General features: G+C 44.0%; 2 protein-coding genes across 3 annotated transcripts in view; one reads left to right on the top strand and one right to left on the bottom strand.

Moving 5' to 3' along the window:
• The first annotated feature begins 297 nt into the window (after window positions 1-297).
• Window positions 298-15,209, top strand: grsf1 (G-rich RNA sequence binding factor 1). The gene is made up of 10 exons (XM_029763889.1): window positions 298-739; window positions 856-1,003; window positions 2,313-2,468; window positions 3,550-3,684; window positions 6,089-6,227; window positions 12,208-12,335; window positions 12,837-12,922; window positions 13,042-13,177; window positions 14,680-14,745; window positions 15,087-15,209. The coding sequence occupies exons 1-9, from the start codon at window positions 521-523 to the stop codon at window positions 14,733-14,735; spliced, it is 1,203 nt and encodes a 400-aa protein (XP_029619749.1). The 5' UTR covers window positions 298-520; the 3' UTR covers window positions 14,736-14,745; window positions 15,087-15,209.
• A 2,768-nt stretch (window positions 15,210-17,977) lies between these two features.
• The window catches only part of LOC115200672 (protein RUFY3), a 49,721-nt gene continuing 45,511 nt past the window's right edge, over window positions 17,978-22,187 (bottom strand). For both annotated transcript variants that reach the window (XM_029763885.1, XM_029763886.1), the window contains exons 16-17: window positions 19,545-19,622; window positions 17,978-19,331 (exon numbers count right to left, since the gene is read on the bottom strand). In XM_029763885.1, coding sequence (XP_029619745.1) covers window positions 19,188-19,331; window positions 19,545-19,622 — 222 coding nt within the window. In that variant the 3' untranslated portion in view covers window positions 17,978-19,187. The remainder of the gene's footprint in view (window positions 19,332-19,544; window positions 19,623-22,187) is intronic.

The raw sequence follows: 22,187 nt of genomic DNA, 5'->3' as shown, positions 1-22,187 counted from the left end.
ACTGGAGAAATAAAATATAATGTAACAAAACCACCAACTAATTAACTGACCAAAACAAATAACATTTAATCCCTGCTAATTTAATTTGTTATGTATTCTTATTGTTATCCCTGACATATGTCTTATTTGTCCTGTTCTGTTTTGAGGAGGACGTACATGGACCAGGGACAGTCCGTTTGACCACCAGGTTTTGTCTGAGCTCCACTACAACATTTTGTGAGTCATCCAGACCACTAGACGGGGATGTTTCCATAATCCATAACCCTGCTGGATAAATACTCCTTTTTGTCGTCTATAATTCACTTTGACCTTTTTGACGAACTTCTGTCCTTGGGCAACGTGAGTTTTCTTGCTGTAAAGAGAAGCCTACCTACGTATGCGGCACCTTTCAATGTATTTAAGTGTTGCAAGGCTCAATAAATAACTACGGTAAAAGTGTTCATCCGTGGGTTTTTGTACATCTGTCAAGCCGGTTCGTCATATTGAAATCGGAGCATTGCGCAGTTCCAGGTTTGATAAGATGTCTGGGAACTGTAGGTCCTTGTTGTTTGCTTTACGTCTCTCTGTGGTGGGGAGACAGGTCTCCAGGAGCTTATTGTCGCAGAGTAGTGTCGCAGGGACCGTAACAGTAGCGGAGAGATGTGACCGTCCGCGATACCATCACCACTGGACCGGCGCACTGAAACCTCGGCATCACAGGCTCTCCGCACTGCAGTCCCACCTCGGCCTACACTCTGAGGTTAGTGTCTGGCTGCTGCTACTCTTTCTATGGAAATGTATCCTGCTGTCAATCCCATTTTTATATACTAGAAATATAGATATGAATGTCATAACTTAACGGTATGGTGTATTTAGTCAGGAGCTCCCTTCAAAGAGGATGATTACCCTCCTCTACCAGACTACAACTCTGACCCAGGGCCGGAGAAGAAGGAGGTGTTTATCATCAGAGCTAAAGGCCTTCCATGGTCCTGTACCACTGAAGATCTCCTCCAGTTCTTCTCTGGTAAGCCCTCCATACACCTCTGTTAACAACATGCTCATAAAACTCAACGGTCCTGAATTAAACCAGGCCTAGACTGAACAGCTTTTTCAATGGACATGTTTTTTACTCCAGGACTAGGCTTAATTGTGTTTTTTTTAATTTAATTTATTTTAATCTGTGAAACCGGACAAGGAAAACTCCTAACTGTTATCCTCTGTTTCCCCCACCGTGCTCCTGTTATCCTCTGTTTCCCCCACCGTGCTCCTGTTATCCTCTGTTTCCCCCACCGTGCTCCTGTTATCCTCTGTTTCCCCCACCGTGCTCCTGTTATCCTCTGTTTCCCCCACCGTGCTCCTGTTATCCTCTGTTTCCCCCCACCATGCTCCTGTTATCATCTGTTTCCCCCACCGTGCTCCTGTTAATCTCTGTTTCCCCCACCGTGCTCCTGTTATCCTCTGTTTCCCCCACCGTGCTCCTGTTATCCTCTGTTTCCCCCACCGTGCTCCTGTTATCCTCTGTTTCCCCCACCGTGCTCCTGTTATCCTCTGTTTCCCCCACCGTGCTCCTGTTATCCTCTGTTTCCCCCACCGTGCTCCTGTTATCCTCTGTTTCCCCCACCGTGCTCCTGTTATCCTCTGTTTCCCCCCACCGTGCTCCTGTTATCATCTGTTTCCCCCACCGTGCTCCTGTTAATCTCTGTTTCCCCCACCGTGCTCCTCCTGTTATCCTCTGTTTCCCCCACCGTGCTCCTGTTATCCTCTGTTTCCCCCACCGTGCTCCTGTTATCCTCTGTTTCCCCCACCGTGCTCCTGTTATCCTCTGTTTCCCCCCACCGTGCTCCTGTTATCCTCTGTTTCCCCCACCGTGCTCCTGTTATCATCTGTTTCCCCCACCGTGCTCCTGTTATCCTCTGTTTCCCCCCACCGTGCTCCTGTTATCATCTGTTTCCCCCACCGTGCTCCTGTTATCCTCTGTTTCCCCCACCGTGCTCCTGTTATCCTCTGTTTCCCCCCACCGTGCTCCTGTTATCCTCTGTTTCCCCCCACCGTGCTCCTGTTATCCTCTGTTTCCCCCCACCGTGCTCCTGACTGTTATCCTCTGTTTCCCCCCACCGTGCTCCTGTTATCCTCTGTTTCCCCCACCGTGCTCCTGTTATCCTCTGTTTCCCCCACCGTGCTCCTGTTAATCTCTGTTTCCCCCACCGTGCTCCTGTTAAGCTCTGTTTCCCCCACCGTGCTCCTGTTATCCTCTGTTTCCCCCACCGTGCTCCTGTTAGAAACACTTCGCTTTTGGTTTAATCGGTAGGTTTACTCTACTTCTCTCTGTCCAGAGTGCCGTGTGCGTGACGGTGTGAAGGGAATCCACCTGACGGTGAACCGGGACGGGAAGCCCAACGGCCAGGCCTTTATAGAGCTGGAGCACGAAGACGACGTGGGCAAGGCCCTGGAGAAACACAGGCAGTACCTGGGACCACGCTATATAGAAGGTACTACAGACAGACAGTACCTGGGACCAGGCTATATAGAAGGTACTACAGACAGACAGTACCTGGGACCGCGCTATATAGAAGGTACTACAGACAGACAGTACCTGGGACCAGGCTATATAGAAGGTACTACAGACAGACAGTACCTGGGACCAGGCTATATAGAAGGTACTACAGACAGACAGTACCTGGGACCAGGCTATATAGAAGGTACTACAGACAGACAGTACCTGGGACCAGGCTATATAGAAGGTACTACAGACAGACAGTACCTGGGACCAGGCTATATAGAAGGTACTACAGACAGACAGTACCTGGGACCAGGCTATATAGAAGGTACTACAGGCAGACAGTACCTGGGACCAGGCTATATAGAAGGTACTACAGACAGACAGTACCTGGGACCAGGCTATATAGAAGGTACTACAGACAGACAGTACCTGGGACCAGGCTATATAGAAGGTACTACAGACAGACAGTACCTGGGACCGCGCTATATAGAAGGTACTACAGACAGACAGTACCTGGGACCGCGCTATATAGAAGGTACTACAGACAGACAGTACCTGGGACCAGGCTATATAGAAGGTACTACAGACAGACAGTACCTGGGACCAGGCTATATAGAAGGTACTACAGACAGACAGTACCTGGGACCAGGCTATATAGAAGGTACTACAGACAGACAGTACCTGGGACCAGGCTATATAGAAGGTACTACAGACAGACAGTACCTGGGACCGCGCTATATAGAAGGTACTACAGACAGACAGTACCTGGGACCAGGCTATATAGAAGGTACTACAGACAGACAGTACCTGGGACCAGGCTATATAGAAGGTACTACAGACAGACAGTACCTGGGACCAGGCTATATAGAAGGTACTACAGACAGACAGTACCTGGGACCAGGCTATATAGAAGGTACTACAGACAGACAGTACCTGGGACCTCCACACTGTGTCTCTCTCTGCTCCGACTCTCCACACTGTCTCTCTCTATCTGCTCCGACCTCTTGTCTATGTTTCTGGACATTGGACAATAAAGTAATGTTTTTCTTCTCCTCAACAACCTCCTCCAGTGTTTGAGGTGAACAACAGCGACGCGGAGGCCATCTTGAAGAAGTCAGTTCAGCTCCCAGCCAGAGACGGATTGGTGCGGATCAGAGGTCTCCCCTACAGCTGCACCGAGACTGACGTCATGCTCTTCTTCTCTGGTAGGACCCTCAACAGGCCTCGTTTACAACCCTCTGCCTCAACAGGCCTCGTTTACAACCCTCTGCCTCAACAGGCCTCGTTTACAACCCTCTGCCTCAACAGGCCCCGTTTACAACCCTCTGCCTCAACAGGCCCCGTTTACAACCCTCTACTTTAACAGATTTAGTTTGATATCACGACACATGTGGTTGTTGTGTCCCTCCTCGTTGGGTTTCATACTGTTAGGGTTGTAGCCAACTCTTCCTGTTGGGCATGTCAATCATAACAGTGGTTTCAGCACATCAAATGTTATTGGTCGCATAGACATGTTGTCGCGGGTGTAGCGAAATGCTTGTGTTTCTAGCTCCAACAGTAATATCTAACTAAATGCTTGTGTTCCCAGCTCCAACAGTAATATCTAACTAAATGCTTGTGATCCCAGCTCCAACAGTAATATCTAACTAAATGCTTGTGTTTCTAGCTCCAACAGTAGTATCTAACTAAATGCTTGTGTTCCCAGCTCCAACAGTAGTATCTAACTAAATGCTTGTGATCCCAGCTCCAACAGTAGTATCTAACTAAATGCTTGTGATCCCAGCTCCAACAGTAATATCTAACTAAATGCTTGTGATCCCAGCTCCAACAGTAATATCTAACTAAATGCTTGTGTTCCCAGCTCCAACAGTGCAGTAATATCTAACTAAATGCTTGTGATCCCAGCTCCAACAGTAGTATCTAGCTAAATGCTTGTGATCCCAGCTCCAACAGTAATATCTAACTAAATGCTTGTGTTCCCAGCTCCAACAGTGCAGTAATATCTAACTAAATGCTTGTGATCCCAGCTCCAACAGTAATATCTAACTAAATGCTTGTGTTCCCAGCTCCAACAGTGCAGTAATATCTAACTAAATGCTTGTGATCCCAGCTCCAACAGTAATATCTAACTAAATGCTTGTGATCCCAGCTCCAACAGTAATATCTAACTAAATGCTTGTGATCCCAGCTCCAACAGTAGTATCTAACTAAATGCTTGTGTTCCTATCTCCAACAGTAATATCTAACTAAATGCTTGTGTTCTCAGCTCCAACAGTAATATCTAACTAAATGCTTGTGATCCCAGCTCCAACAGTAATATCTAACTAAATGCTTGTGTTCCCAGCTCCAACAGTAATATTTAACTAAATGCTTGTGATCCCAGCTCCAACAGTAATATCTAACTAAATGCTTGTGTTCCCAGCTCCAACAGTGCAGTAATATCTAACTAAATGCTTGTGATCCCAGCTCCAACAGTAATATCTAACTAAATGCTTGTGTTCCCAGCTCGAACAGTGCAGTAATATCTAACTAAATGCATGTGATCCCAGCTCCAACAGTAATATCTAACTAAATGCTTGTGTTCCCAGCTCCAACAGTGCAGTAATATCTAACTAAATGCTTGTGATCCCAGCTCCAACAGTAATATCTAACTAAATGCTTGTGATCCCAGCTCCAACAGTAGAATCTAACTAAATGCTTGTGTTCCCAGCTCCAACAGTGCAGTAATATCTAACTAAATGCTTGTGATCCCAGCTCCAACAGTAATATCTAACTAAATGCTTGTGATCCCAGCTCCAACAGTAGAATCTAACTAAATGCTTGTGATCCCAGCTCCAACAGTAATATCTAACTAAATGCTTGTGATCCCAGCTCCAACAGTAGTATCTATCTAAATGCTTGTGTTCCTATCTCCAACAGTAATATCTAACTAAATGCTTGTGTTCTCAGCTCCAACAGTAATATCTAACTAAATGTTTGTGTTCCCAGCTCCAACAGTAATATCTAACTAAATGCTTGTGTTCCCAGCTCCAACAGTAGTATCTAACTAAATGCTTGTGTTCCCAGCTCCAACAGTAGTATCTAACTAAATGCTTGTGTTCCTATCTCCAACAGTAATATCTAACTAAATGCTTGTGTTCCCAGCTCCAACAGTGCAGTAGTATCTAACAATACACAGGAATACACAGGAATACCCCGGAATACACAGGAATACACAAATGTAAAGTAACAGAATAGAGTGAATAGAGTATAGAACCAGGCTATGATGCTCTCACCCAGGTCATAAAGCTGCTGGTCCAGTGAATAGAGTATAGAACCAGGCTATGATGTTCTCACCCAGGTCATAAAGCTGCTGGTCCAGTGAATAGAGTATAGAACCAGGCTATGATGTTCTCACCCAGGTCATAAAGCTGCTGGTCCAGTGAATAGAGTATAGAACCAGGCTATGATGTTCTCACCCAGGTCATAAAGCTGCTGGTCCAGTGAATAGAGTATAGAACCAGGCTATGATGTTCTCACCCAGGTCATAAAGCTGCTGGTCCAGTGAATAGAGTATAGAACCAGGCTATGATGTTGTCACCCAGGTCATAAAGCTGCTGGTCCTTTCAGGTCTGGATGTGGCAGAGGACGGAGTGACTCTAGTAACAGACCACAGAGGAAGGAACTCGGGGGAAGCCTACGTCCAGTTCCTGACCCAGGAGCAGGCTGACGAAGCCCTGACCAGAGACAGACAAGTCATCGGAAACAGGTAGGAACTCACTCATCACTTCAAACCCCCCTGGAGTTGATTTCTGCTGAAATCTATTTAGCATAATACAACACATCTCCATCAAAATCTCTTAGTTTTAATCTAGAGATACTGGTCGTGTGTGGACACCTGCTCTTCCAACGGCTCATTAATATGGACTTGGTCCCTCCTTTGTTTTTGGGATCCCGAGTGGCGCAGCGGGTCTTAAGGCATCTGCATCTCAGTGCTAGAGGCGTCACTACAGTCCCTGGTTCGAATCCAGGCTGTGTCACATCCAGCCGTGATTGGGAGTCCCATAGGGCGGTGCACAATTTGCCCTGCGTCTTTAGGCTTTGGCCGTCATTGTAAATAACAATTTGTTCTTTTAACTGACTTGCCTAGTTAAATAAAGTTTACATTTATATACATTGCTGCTATAACAGCCTCCACTCTTCTGGTAAGGCTTTCCACTAGATGTTGGAACATTGCTGCTATAACAGCCTCCTCTCTTCTGGGAAGGCTTTCCACTAGATGTTGGAACATTGCTGCTATAACAGCCTCCTCTCTTCTGGGAAGGCTTTCCACTAGATGTTGGAACATTGCTGCGGGGACTTGCTTCCATTCAGCCACAAGAGCATTAGTGAGGTCAGGTACTGATGTTGGGCGATTAGGCCTGGCTTGCAGTCGGTGTTCCAGTTCATCCCAAAGTTGTTCGATGGAGTTCAGGTCAGGGCTCTGCAGGCCAGTCAAGTTTTTCCACACCGATCTCGATAAACCATTTCTGTGTGGACCTTGCTTTGTTTACGGGGGCATTGTCATGCTGAAACAGGAAAGAGCCTTCCCCAAACTGTTGCCATTAAGTTTTAAGCACAGAATTGTCTAGAATGTCATTGTATGCTGTAGCATTAAGAATTCCCTTCACTGGAACTAAGGGGCCTGAACAATGAAAAACAGCCCCAGACCATTATTCCTCCTCCACCAAACTTTACAGTTGGCACTATGCATTGGGGCAGGTAGAGTTCTCCTGGCATGCGCCAAACCCAGATCTGTCCGTCAGACTGCCAGATGTTAAAGCATGATTCATCTCTCCAGAGAACGCGTTTCCACTGCTCCAGAGTCCAATGGCGGCGAGCTTTACACCCCTCCAGCCGACGCGTGGCATTGCCCATGGTGATCTTAGGCTTGCAGTTGCTCGGCCATGGAAACCCATTTCATGAAGCTCCCGACAAATATTTATTGTGCTGACGTTGCTTCCAGAGGCAGTTTTGAACTTGGTAATGAGTGTTGCAACCGAGGACAGACGATTTTTACACGTTACGCACTTCTGTGAGCTTGTGTGGCGTACCACTTCGCTGTTGTTGCTCCTAGACGTTTCCACTTCACAATAACAGCACTTAAAGTTGACCGGGGGCAGCTCTAGCAGGGCAGAAATTTGGACGGCCTGACTTGTTGGAAAGGTGGCATCATATGACGGTGCCACGTTGAAAGTCACTGGCTTTACCGAAGAACTCATTCTACAACCAATGTTTGTCTATGGAGATTGCATGGCTGTGTGCTTGGTTTTATACACCTGTCAGCAGCAGGTGTGTCTGAAATAGAATCCACTAATTTGAAGGGGTGTGTGTGTGTGTGTGTGTGTGTGTGTGTGTGTGTGTGTGTGTCCACATACTTACACTATATACAGTTGAAGTCAGAAGTTTACATACACTTAGGTTGGAGTCATTAAAACTCGTTTTTTCAACCACTCCACAAATTTGTTGTTAACAAACTATAGTTTTGGCAAGTCGGTTAGGACATCTACTTTGTGCACGACACAAGTCATTTTTCCAATAATTGTTTACAGACAGATTCTTTCACTTATAACTCACTGTATCACAATTCCAGTGGGTCAGAAGTTTACATACACTAAGTTGACTGTGCCTTTAAACAGCTTAGAAAATTACAGAAAATGATGTCATGGCTTTAGAAGCTTCTGATAGGCTAATTGACATCATTTGAGTCAATTGGAGGTGTACCTGTGAATGTATTTCAAGGCCTACCTTCGAACTCTTTGCTTGACATCATGGGAAAATCAAAAGAAATCAGCCAAGACCTCCACAAGTCTGGTTCATCCTTGAGAGCAATTTCCAAATGCCTGAAGGTACCACATTCATCTGTACAAACAATAGTACGCAAGTATAAACACCATGGGACCACGCAGCCGTCCTACCAATCAGGAAGGAGATGTGTTCTGTCTCCTAGAGATGAACGTACTTTGATGCGAAAAGTGCAAATCAATCCCAGAACAACAGCAAAGGACCCTGTGAAGGTGCTGGAGGAAACAGGTACAAAAGTATCTATATCCACAGTAAAACGAGTCCTATAATCGACATAACCTGAAAGGCCGCTTAGCAAGGAAGAAGTCACTGCTCCAAAACCGCCATAAAAAAGCCAGACTACAGTTTGCAACTGCACATGGGGACAAAGATCGTACTTTTTGGAGAAATGTCCTCTGGTCTGATCAAACAAAAATATAACTGTTTGGCCATAATGACCATCGTTATGTTTGGAGGAAAAAGGGGGAGGCTTGCAAGCTGAAGAACACCATCCCAACCGTGAAGCACGGGGGTGGCAGCATCATGTTGTGGGGGTGCTTTGCTGCAGGAGGGACTGGTGCACGTCACAAAATAGATGGCATCATGAGGTAAGAAAAGGATGTGGATATATTGAAGCAACATCTCAAGACGTCAGTCAGGAATTTAAATCTTGGTCGCAAATGGGTCTTTCAAATGGACAATGACCCCAAGCATACTTCCAAAGTTGTGGCAAAATGGCTTAAGGACAACAAAGTCAAGGTATTGGGAGTGGCCATCGCAAAGCCATGACCTCAACCCTATAGAAAATGTGTGGTCAGAACAGAATAAATGTGTGCGAGCAAGGAGGCCTACAAACCTGACTCAGTTACACCAGCTGTCAGGAGGAATGGGCCAAAATTCACCCAACTTATTGTGGGAAGCTTGTGGAAGGCTACCCAAAATGTTTGACCCAAGTTAAACAATTTAAAGGCAATGCTACCAAATACTAATTGAGTGTATGTAAACTTCTGACCCACTGGGAATGTGATGAAAGAAATAAAAGCTGAAATAAATCATTCTCTCTACTATTATTCTGACATTTCACATTCTTAAAATAAAGTGGTGATCCTAACTGTCCTAAGACAGGGAAGTTTTACTAGAATTACATGTCAGGAATTGTGAAAAACTGAGTTTAAATGTATTTGGCTAAGGTGTATGTAAACTTTCGACTTCAACTGTATGTATGTTTTTTTCATTGGATGCATCTCAATCCACAGCATCTGCCTATTGTATGTCGCACTTCCACATCTGAGGTGAAAGGTGACAGAGCTAGAGCAGTGTTGGTCAGACCAGGAGACATCCCATCTGAGTTGAAAGGTGACAGAGCAGGAGACATCCCATCTGAGGTGAAAGGTAACAGAGCTAGAGCAGTGTTGGTCAGACCAGGAGACATCCCATCTGAGGTGAAAGGTAACAGAGCTAGAGCAGTGTTGGTCAGACCAGGAGACATCCCATCTGAGTTGAAAGGTGACAGAGCAGGAGACATCCCATCTGAGGTGAAAGGTAACAGAGCTAGAGCAGTGTTGGTCAGACCAGGAGACATCCCATCTGAGGTGAAAGGTAACAGAGCTAGAGCAGTGTTGGTCAGACCAGGAGAAAATCGGTCTTCTCACTAAATCGTCTGTAGCATCCTAACGGTTTGGACTACAAACTATTATGGCCCCTCTGTGGAAAGGTGAGACTCTCACAAACACATACTTGTCGTTGTTTTGCTGTAGGCCTCACAAGACTCGTCTGAAGGTCCCCCGGTCCCAGATAAAAAATAAAAATTGTGTGTGTATATATGGAGATAGTTTAGTGCCATACATTATGGATCAAATACCTTTTTCTCCCCCCTTTTTCGTAATGTCGATCTTGTCTCATCGCTGTAACTCCCCAACGGGCTCGGGAGGTGAAGGTCGAGTTATGTGTCCTCCGAAACAACATGACCCGCCAAACCGCGCTTCTTAAAACTTCTTAGGGCTAGGGGGCAGTATTGAGAATTTTGAAAAAAATATGTGCCCATTTTTAACTGCCTCCTACACCAACTCAGAAGCTAGAATATGCATATTATTGTTCATGTTTGGATAGAAAACACTCTGAATTTTCTAAAACTGTTTGAATGGTGTCTGTAAGTATAACAGAACTCATATGGCAGTCAAAACCCTGAGACAAATTCTGACAGGAAGTGGATACCTGATGTGTTGAATTACCTTTAAGCCTATGCCATTGAAACACACAGGGGCTTATTAATCTTTGAGCACTTCCTATGGCTTCCACTAGATGTCACCAGTCTTTACAAAGTGTTTTGAGTCTTATACTGTGAGATCTGACCGAACAAGAGCCATGGAACGGTGGTGGCCGATTAGACTCTGGCGCGCGAGTGCATGTTTGGGTACTCTCGTTCCAATACGTTTTAAAAAAGAATGCAATCGTCCGCCTTGAATATTATTCATGTTTTGGTTAAAAAAGGCACTAATGATTTATGCTATACAACGTTTGACATGTTTGAACGAACGTAAATATTTTTTTTCCCCTCGTTCATGAAGTGAAGTCCGGCGGGCATAGATCATGTGCTAACAACACGGAGCTTTTTGGACATAAATTATGAGCTTTTTCGAACAAAACTACATTCGTTATGGACCTGGGATTCCTGGAAGTGACATCTGATGAAGAGAATCAAAGGTAATGGATTATTTACATAGTATTTTCGATTTTAGATCTCTCCAACATGGCGGTTAGTCTGTATCGCAAAGCGTATTTTTCTGGGCGCAGTGCTCAGATTATTGCAAAGTGTGATTTCCCAGTAAGGTTATTTTTAAATCTGGCAATCCGGTTGCGTTCAAGAGATGTAAATCTATAATTCTTTGAATGACAATATAATATTTTACCAATGTTTTCGAATATTAATTATTTAATTTGTTGTGCTGATTTGACTGGCGGTTATTGGAGGGAAACGATTTCCTGAACATCAACGCCATAGTAAAACGCTGTTTTTGGATATAAATATGAACTTGATAGAACTAAAAATGCATGTATTGTCTAACATAATGTCCAAGGAGTGTCATCTGATGGAGATTGTCAAAGGTTAGTGCATAATTTTAGCTGGTTTTCTGCTTTTGGTGACGCCTGTCTTTGAATTGACAAAACATTACACACAGCTATTGTCAATGTACTGTCCTAACATAATCTAACTTTATGCTTTCGCCGTAAAGCCTTTTTGAAATCGGACAACGTGGTTAGATTAAGGAGATGTTTATCTTTCAAAGGGTGTAAGATAGTTGTATGTTTGAGAAATTTGAATTATGACATTTAATTGTTTTCAAATTTGGCGCTCTGGATATTTCACCTGTTGTTGATAGGGTGTACCAGGGGCAGGCGCCCGGCCCGCCACAAATAGTCGCTAGAGCGCGATGAGCCAAGTAAAGCCAAACCCTCCCCTAATCCGGACGACGCTGGGCCAATTGTGCGCCGCCCTATGGGACTACCGATCACGACCGGTAATGGCACAGCCCCCCCCCCCCCCCCCCTCGACTTAGACTGCAGAACGTTGAGAACTCAACTTTACACAGCTTTCAATGGATTAGATTTCTTGTTCATCAATAAACCCACGTTCAGTTCAGAGCTGACTGTCTACTCTACTTTATGTATATTCCGACCTTGACCTTTACCCATGATCATGTCCTGACCGTGTCCTGACTGTGTCACCAGGGGCGTGTCCTGACTGTGTCACCAGGGGCGTGTCCTGACTGTGTCACCAGGGGCGTGTCCTGACTGTGTCACCAGGGGCGTGTCCTGACTGTGTCACCAGGGGCGTGTCCTACTGTGTCACGAGGGGCGTGTCCTACTGTGTCACCAGGGGCGTGTCCTGACCGTGTCACCAGGGGCGTGTCCTACTGTGTCACCAGGTACATCGAGGTGTTCCCCAGTAGAAGGAGTGAGATCGGAGGTCGGAAGAAGACAGAGTCTGTTGAAGAGGACAGAAACTCCAGACAGAGTCAACCACATAGACCTGCAGCACAGCCCTCCAGACATGGTGAGATACACAGACAGACAGACAGACAGACAGACAGACAGGCAGGCAGGCAGGCAGGCAGGCAGACAGACAGACTGCAGTACAGCCCTCCAGACAGACAGACAGACAGACAGACTGCAGTACAGCCCTCCAGACAGACGGACGGACGGACGGACAGACTGCAGTACAGCCCTCCAGACAGACGGACGGACGGACGGACCTGCAGCAGTACAGCCCGACAGACAGACAGACAGACCTGCAGCAGTACAGCCCGACAGACAGACCTGCAGCAGTACAGCCCGACAGACAGACAGACAGACCTGCAGCAGTACAGCCCGACAGACGGACAGACAGACAGCAGTACAGCCCGACAGACGGACAGACAGACAGCAGTACAGCCCTCCAGACATGGTGAGACTGACTGTTTTCTCAAAATGTGTAGTGTCATGTCCTTTAGCTGTGATGAAAATGAACGGAGGGTCGATGTCTCGATGGATGTTCCATGGTTGCTGTTTGTTTCAGGGACTCATCCGGTATCTTCTCTGCCCCAACACTTTGTTCACATGAGAGGACTGCCCTTCCAAGCCACAGGAGACGACATCGTTCAGGTATTGTTTCCACTGCCGTGCTGTGTCGGAGCGAGACCGTGCTAACTAGCGTCAGAGAAGTTTTGAACAAACAAATTACTTTCTGTAACACTGAAGATTCAGAGGTTTTGCTCTGTCAGTTCTTCTCTCCTCTAGCGCTGTCGAGGATACTGGTGGAGTTCGGTCCAGACGGGAGGGCCAGCGGAGAGGCTGATGTTTACTTCACATCGCACCAAGACGCCGTCTCGGCTATGACCCGGGACAAGGCACACATGCGTACGTCTGTCTACAGTATCTGTCAAAAGTTTAGACACACCTACTCATTCAAGGGTTTTTATTCAATTTTTTTACTATTTCCTACATTGTAGAATAATACTGAAGACATCAAAACTATGAAATAACAGCCCTCCATACATGGAGAGAGAATAAGAAGGCCAAGAGTGTGCAAAGGGTGGCTACTTTGAAGAATCTCAAATATAAAATATATTTTGATTTGTTTAACACTTTTTTTGGTTACAACATGATTCCATATGTGCTATTTCATAGTTTTGATGTCTTCACTATTATTCTACAATGTAGAAAATAGTTAAAATAAAGAAAAACCCTTGAATGAGTAGGTGTGTCCAGACTTGAAAATATGATGAATTGTCTGTACTCTATACAGTGCATTCGTAAATTATTCAGAGCCCTTGACTTTTTCCACATTTTGTTACATTACAACCTTATTCTAAAATGGATTAAATAAAAACAAATCATCAATCTACACACAATACCCCATAATGACATCACAATACCTCATAATGACATCACAACACCCCATAATGACATCACAACACCCCATAATGACATCACAACACCCCATAATGACATCACAACACCCCATAATGACATCACAATACCCCATAATGACATCACAACACCCCATAATGACATCACAATACCTCATAATGACATCACAATACCCCATAATGACAAAGCAAAAACAGGTTTTTAGAAATGTAAATGTATAAACACCTTATTTACATAAGTATTCAAACCCTTTGCTATGAGACTCAAAATTGAGCTCAGGTCCATCCTGTTTCCATTGATCATCCTTGAGATGTTTCTACAACTTGATTGGAGTCCACTTGTGGTAAATTCAATTGATTGGACATGATTTGGAAAGGCACACACCTGTCTATATAAGGTCCCACAGTTGACAGTACATGTCAGAGCAAAAACCAAGCCATGAGGTCGAGGGATTTGTCTGTAGAGCTCTGAGACAGGATTTTGTCGAGGCACAGATCTGAGGAAAGTACCAAAAATGTCTGCAGCATTGAAGGTCCCCAAGAACACAGTGGCCTCCATCTTTCTTAAATGGAAGAAGTTTGGAACCACCAAGACTCTTCCTATAGCTGGCTGCCCGGCCAAACTGAGCAATCTGGGGAGAAGGGCCTTGGTCAGGGAGGTGACCAAGAACCTGATGGTCACTCTGACAGAGCTCTAGAGTTCCTCTGTGGAGATGGGAGAACCTTCCAGAAGGATAACTATCTCTGGTTTCTGCATCAGGGCAGTTTAGGGGTCTGTTGAATTTGGTAAATGAGAATTGCATTTTTTTTTCTTCAAATAAATGTAAAAAATATATTGTGGTGTTTGTAGTATAAAAAAATTGTAACCTGTAGTTCTCTTTTTTGTATTCATGTAGGCTACACTGTACCGCAAAATCATCCTGCTGTCCCACATTTGGGTTTTCTAAACGTGGCCACCCTGCCCTGAACCCATTTTCTTTTATTGTGCAGAAGAGAGATACATAGAGCTGTTCCTGAATTCAACATCATCTGACGAGAGGGAATGAAGTTTGCCAGGTTGGTTTGAATTAAACATTTCAAATATTGTTCATATATGCATAGTCACTTTAACCATATCTACATACTACCTCAATCAGCCTGACTAAGCGGTGTCTGTATGTAGCCTCGCTACTTTTATAGCCTCACTATTGTATATAGCCTGTCTTTTTACTGTTGTTTTATTTCTTTACTTACCTATTGTTCACCTAATACCTTTTTTGCACTATTGGTTAGAGCCTGTAAGTAAACATTTCACTGTAAGGTCTACACCTGTTGTATTCAGCGCACGTGACAAACTTTGATTTGATAATATTGCCTTACTGATTTAGGCTCTGAGTCTGTTGTGATTCTGTCTGCAGGGATTGTTACCGGAGGGCTGAGAGATGATCTGTATCAGTGGCGTTGTGGTGAAAATCCCCATCGACTGGAAGCGTCACCATTTTGTAGAAACGTTGAATATAATAATAAACTACGTTCATCAATCTGACTCCCATTTTATTATGTGAATAAATGCAACAGGCCCTGTACCTCTCGGCAGGAATCTAGTCCAGATAGAGCCTTCCATCACCTCTGACTATAATTAACATTTTAACTGGCACCGTTATTAAGAGATAAAAACATCTAATCCTGGAGATCCATGTTCTAGCAGTAATGTATTGAGGCAAGCAGATCAGAGACGTCCAGGTGAAACCCAAGAATGTGTAGTGTGTGTATATAACTACCAATAGACCTACTGAATTATAAAACGTATTGGCTTCCCTGTGGCTCAGTTGGTAGAGCATGGTGTTTGCAACGCCAGAGTTGTGAGTTTGATTCCCACGGGGGACCAGTACAAAAAAATAATAATGTTTTAAATAAATGCATTCACTACTGTAAGTCGCTCTGGATAATAGCGTCTGCTAAATGACTAAAATGTAAAATGTAGTTAAAAGGACACTGTAAAACAAGAATGCATTTACTCAATTAAGTCACAAAATAATGAAATGAAACAGTTAGTGTACATTAGTCTACCAGCAATAGGCTGACTTAACGCAGTTACACACGTCTATAGTTCAGAATCATCTCTTGAGGAAAAAAAACGATAGTGTGATACACAGGAGCCTTGGTAGAAAGTTCTCAAAGTATGAATTCACTGTCCTTTTCAAGCAGAAACTCACCCCCCCAAACCTGAATTAACATTTCTTTGCGAGTAAAAACAAAAAGACAGGAAACCGCCCAGATTCTTACTATTTAAATGATCGGCGCGCACCCGTGTTGCTCCTCTAAACAATCTGCCATCAGACGGACAGAACCAGTTTCCCCTGTAACAATACATCCAGTTTCCCCTGTAACAATACATCCAGTTTCCCCTGTAACAATACATCCAGTTTCCCCTGTAACAATACATCCAGTTTCCCCTGTAACAATACATCCAGTTTCCCCTGTAACAATACATCCAGTTTCCCCTGTAACAATGCATCCAGTTTCCCCTGTAACAATACATCCAGTTTCCCTGTAACAATACGCCCAGTTTCCCTGTAACAATGCATCCAGTTTCCCTGTAACAATACGCCCAGTTTCCCTGTAACAATGCATCCAGTTTCCCTGTAACAATACATCCAGTTTCCCTGTAACAATGCATCCAGTTTCCCTGTAACAATACATCCAGTTTCCCTGTAACAATAAAACATATGTAGCCCTTTCATGGACTATTGAACCAATCCACACATAACAATTTCATTCACACGGTAACATTCATTTAGTCGATTCTAGTTTCGGCTGTCTTCACACCCCTCCCAGCGCCAGTGACCCCAGGACTTCCTTGGAAACATCCCTTCCTAGAGAAAGCCCCAGAGAAGGTGTTTGACCCGTGATAGCCCCAGAGAAGGTGTGTTTGACCCGTGATAGCCCCAGAGAAGGTGTGTTTGACCCGTGATAGCCCAGAGGTGTGTTTGACCCGTGATAGCCTCAGAGAAGGTGTTTGACCCGTGATAGCACCAGAGAAGGTGTGTTTGACCCGTGATAGCCCAGAGGTGTATTTGACCCGTGATAGCCTCAGAGAAGGTGTGTTTGACCCGTGATAGCCCCAGAGAAGGTGTGTTTGACCCGTGATAGCCTCAGAGAAGGTGTGTTTGACCCGTGATAGCCTCAGAGAAGGTGTGTTTGACCCGTGATAGCCTCAGAGGAGGTGTGTTTGACCCGTGATAGCCCCAGAGAAGGTGTGTTTGACCCGTGATAGCCCCAGAGAAGGTGTGTTTGACCCGTGATAGCCTCAGAGGAGGTGTGTTTGACCCGTGATAGCCTCAGAGAAGGTGTGTTTGACCCGTGATAGCCTCAGAGAAGGTGTGTTTAACCCGTGATAGCCCAGCCATCCAAACGATGTAGTAAATGGTGAGTCATCACACTGCTCCCAGCCAGTATCACCTCTCATTCTTCCACTACATCAGAATGACCAGGTCTGGATTTAACAGGTCTGGATTTAACAGGTCTGGATTTAACAGGTCTGGATTTAACAGGTCTGGATTTAACAAGTCTGGATTTAACAAGTCTGGATTTAACGTCTGCTCTCTGTTTTGCTCTCTGGCTAAATGACTGGACGACACAAAGACATTCCTGCTGAAGTGATTGTCTTTCCGTCCAACAGGAAGGTTATAGAAGAGCATTTATAATGACATTTAACAGACTCTCTGATCCAGAGTCACTACAGTAGTGAGTCATTTAGCAGACTGATCCAGAGCCACTACAGTAGTGAGTCATTTAGCAGACTCTCTGATCCAGAGCCACTACAGTAGTGAGTCATTTAGCAGACTCTAATCCAGAGCCACTACAGTAGTGAATCATTTAGCAGACTCTAATCCAGAGCCACTACAGTAGTGAGTCATTTAGCAGACTCTCTGATCCAGAGCCACTACAGTAGTGAGTCATTTAGCAGACTCTCTGATCCAGAGCCACTACAGTAGTGAGTCATTTAGTATACTCTCTGATCCAGAGCCACTTCAGTAGTGAGTCATTTAGCAGACTCTCTGATCCAGAGCCACTACAGTAGTGAGTCATTTAGCAGACTCTCTGATCCAGAGCCACTACAGTAGTGAATCATTTAGCAGACTCTCTGATCCAGAGCCACTACAGTAGTGAATCATTTAGCAGACTCTCTGATCCAGAACCACTTGCTGTTGTAATTCAGTCATTGACTAACGGATCCTAATCTCAGTGAATGGTGGTGTCAGAGAGGACATATCATAGATCATTACAGTATAAATAAAAACCAGGCTTGGAAAAACTTCAGTTTATTGTCGAGTAAGGAAACATTTACATCTCATCTTGTCCAGAACTTGAGAATCAGATTATTTCATTTCTGTCTCTAACATCACCCAGATAATCAATATAATCCCTTTTTGTAATTTTAATTACCTAATTAAAAAGTTAGACAACGTTGCATTTTGTCCTGCTGTTGTCAAACCAAAGCATTGCACCGAGTTTAGATGAACAAAACCAGCTCAATGTTTCACCAAAATATCACATCTGATAAAATATCAATCCATCAATTCTACTTTTAATGTTTCACAATAAATGTGTTGAGTAAAAAGCCACAAGTACTGACTAAATACTGTGATCAGTTCAGATACCTACACATGATGCAAAAAAACCCTCAGCTTTTCACCAAACCTCAAGAACATAAAAACACAACCTGGGACCTGAACGCTTTGTGCAATCCTTCCACTCTTAGCCCCTCCTTGCCATATGCCAAACATGGTTTGAATAGCACAAACAGATCTGGGACCAGGCTATGAAAAAATATATACCTTTTTCATGGAGTCATTGAAGTTCATCAGATGTCTGAAACCAGTAGAGATGAGAAGCTTGAAGTCAGTTTTTCATGAAGTCCATGACGTTAAAGCTGCAGAAATCACTCCATTTCCTTATTGCTAAAATTCTAATAGTTACTATATATATATATATATATATATAATACCTAACTAATTCTAATAGTTACTATATATATATATAATACCTAACTAATTCTAATAGTTACTATATATATAATACCTAACTAATTCTAATAGTTGGCCTAATTTCTGTTTGTGACAAAACAAAAATCATATATAGTGAAGAGAATAAATTGTTCAATCTAAACCAGTGAAATATCTTTTCCATAACCAAAAATATTGTATTTTCAGCTGTTTCAAGCTGGTGTAAAAAAAAACAGAAAAAAAATCAAAGTGAAAGGTGCAAAAACAAAATGGGAAGCATAGAAATAGTCCGCATAGAACACATCTACCGCTTCTGAGACTTATTTTGAATGAGAATGACAGCTCTATAACTCACATTTCTATGTGAAATCGGTCAAACCGCCGCCCCCCCCCCCCCCAAAAATGAAGTTTCATATTGCAGCGTTAAGTTGTCAGACAGAAAGTTTAGTCTGTCCCTTTAGATATTTTGTCAGTGACACTGCATTTCCAGAGAGAGATGAAGTGTGAGTCTCAGGATGGGCTGGATGAATACTGCTGCAGTAGCTGAGAGTAGCAGGCATCACAGACGTGTTCAGGGTTGATGGAAGAGGGAAGAGGAAGCTCATTGGTCAGACAGCGGTCACAGAACACCCCTCGACAGTTAGCACACCGTCTCTATAGAGAGAGAAGAGAAACAGTTCATGTTTTAAAAAAAAACAGGAGGATTTAATGCAGAACTTGATGTTCAGTTCCCAGTTGAGCCAGAGAGAACTGCAGAGATGCACCACATGGACTTTTCCTGGTGGAGGATCACGAGGATGTACAAACATGATACAAACATGGTCAGTGTATCCCTCTGTCTGAAGAAGAAGTGGTTAGGTGTAGTACCTTGGTCTTAGTCATAGACTCGTCCTGTTCACATAGAGAGCAGATAGATGCCTGGCCGATCTCAATACAAGACTGGTCCTGGAAAGGAGAACGTCTGCATTAAGGTATATTGTACATATTTAACATTATTGTGCTTTCGGAAAGTATTCAGACCCCTTCCCTTTTTCCACATTTTGTTACGTTGCAGCCTTAATCTAAAATGTATTAAATAAAAACAACTCTACAATCTAGACACACTACCCCATGATGACAAAGAGAAAAACAGGCTTTTTGCATTTTTTGCACATTTAAAAATAAAAAAAAACAGAAATACCTGATTTACATAAGTATTCAGACCCTTTGCTATGAGACTTGAATTTGAGCTCAGGTGCATCCTGTTTCCATTGATCATCCTTGAGATGTTTCTACAACTGGATTGGACTCCATCTGTGGTAAATTCAAGTGATTGGACATGATTTGGAAAGACACACACCTGTCTATATAAGGTCCCACAGTTGACAGTGGATGTCAGAGCAAAAACCAAGCCATGAGGTCGAGGGAATTGTCCGTAGTGCTCCGAGACAAGATTGTGTCGAGGCACAGATCTGGAGAAGGGGAAGAAATAAAATGTCAGCAGCATTGAAGGTCCCCAAGAACACAGTGGCCTCCATCATTCTTAAATGGAAGAAGTTTGGAACCACCAAGACTCTTCCTAGAGCTGGCCGCTCGGCCAAACTGAGCAATCGGGGAGAAGGGCCTCGGTCAGGGAGGTGACCAAGAACCCGATGGTCACTCTGACAGAGCTCCAGAGTTCCTCTGTGGAGATGAGAGAACCTTCCAGAAGGACAACCATCTCTGCAGCACTCCACCAATCAGGCCTTTATGGTAGAGTGGTCAGATGGAAGCCACTCCTCAGTAAACGGCACATGACAGCCTGCTTGGAGTTTGCCAAAAGGCACCTAATGAACTCTCAGACCATAAGAAACCAGATTCTCTGGTCTGTTGAAACCAAGATTGAATACTTTGTCCTGAATGCCAAGCGTCACGTCTGGAGGAAACCTGGCACCATCCCTACGGTGAAGCATGGTGGTGGTAGCATCATGCTGTGGGGATGTTTTTCAGTGGCAGGGACTGGGAGACTAGTCAGGGTTGAGGGAAAATGTGATTTATTTCCTTCAAAATGTGTTTGAGCCAATCAGTTGTGTTGTGACAAGGTAGGGGTGGTATAATACCAAGTCCATATTATGGCAAGAACAGCTCAAATAAGGAAAGAGAAACCACAGTCCATCATTACTTTAAGACATGGAGGAAACCTGGCACCATCCCTACGGTGAAGCATGGTGGTGGCAGCATCATGCTGTGGGGATGTTTTTCAGCAGCAGGGACTGGGAGACAGACAGAGAGATCCTTGATGAAAACCAGCTCCAGATGTCTCAGGACCTCAGACTGGGGCGAAGGTTCACCTTCCAACAGGACAACGACCCTAAGCACACAGCCAAGACAATGCAGAAGAGGCTTCAGGACAAGTCTCTGAATATCCTGGAGGGGCCCAGCCAGAGCCCGGACTTAAACCCGAACGAACATCTCTGGAGAGACCTGAAAATAGCTGTGCAGCGATGCTCCCCATCCAACCAGAGCTTGAGAGGATCTGCAGAGAAGAATGGGAGAAACTCCCCAAATACAGGTGTGCCAAGCTTGTAGCATCCTACCCAAGAAGACTCAAGGCTGTAATCGCTGCCAAAGGTGCATCAACAAAGTACTGAGTCAAGGGTCTGAATACTTATGGAAATGTGATAGTTTTTATTGTTTATAAACTTGCAAAAAAAATAATTTTGCTTCATCATTACGGGGTATTTTGTGGCAAAAAAAACTATTTAATCCATTTTAGAATAAGGCTGTAACGTAACAAAATGTGTAAAAAGTAAAGCGGTCTGAATACTTTATATTTAACACTTCAAATGGTAGAAACAGACATGTTATACATACAGTTGAAGTTGGAAGTTTACATACACCTTAGCTAAATACATTTAAACTCAGTTTTTCACAATTCCTGACATTTAACCCTAGTAAAAATTCCCTGTTTTAGGTTCACCACTTTATTTTAAGAATGTGAAATGTCAGAATAATAGTAGAGAGAATGATTTATTTCAGCTTTTATTTCTTTCATCACATTCCCAGTGGGTCAGAAGTTTACATACACTCAATTAGTATTTGGTAGCATTGCCTTTAAATTGTTTAACTTGGGTCAAACATTTTGGGTAGCCTTCCACAAGCTTCCCACAATAAGTTGGGTGAATTTTGGCCCATTCCTTCTGACAGAGCTGGTGTAACTGAGTCAGGTTTGTAGGCCTCCTTGCTCGCACATGCTTATTCAGTTCTGCCCACACATTTTCTATAGGGTTGAGGTCATGGCTTTGCGATGGCCACTCCCAAAACCTTGACTTTGTTGTCCTTGAGCCATTTTGCCACAACTTTGGAAGTATGCTTGGGGTCATTGTCCATTTGAAAGACCCATTTGCGACCAAGATTTAATTTCCTGACTGACGTCTTGAGATGATGCTTCAATATATCCACATCCTTTTCTTACCTCATGATGCCATCTATTTTGTGAAGTGCACCAGTCCCTCCTGTAGCAAAGCACCCCCACAACATGATGCTGCCACC

Source organism: Salmo trutta, chromosome 9, assembly GCF_901001165.1.
Source record: "Salmo trutta chromosome 9, fSalTru1.1, whole genome shotgun sequence".
NCBI classification, from domain to species: Eukaryota; Metazoa; Chordata; class Actinopteri; order Salmoniformes; family Salmonidae; genus Salmo; species Salmo trutta.
Note: the sequence above shows the minus strand (reverse complement) of the source record. Positions and strands in the feature narration are given on the sequence as shown.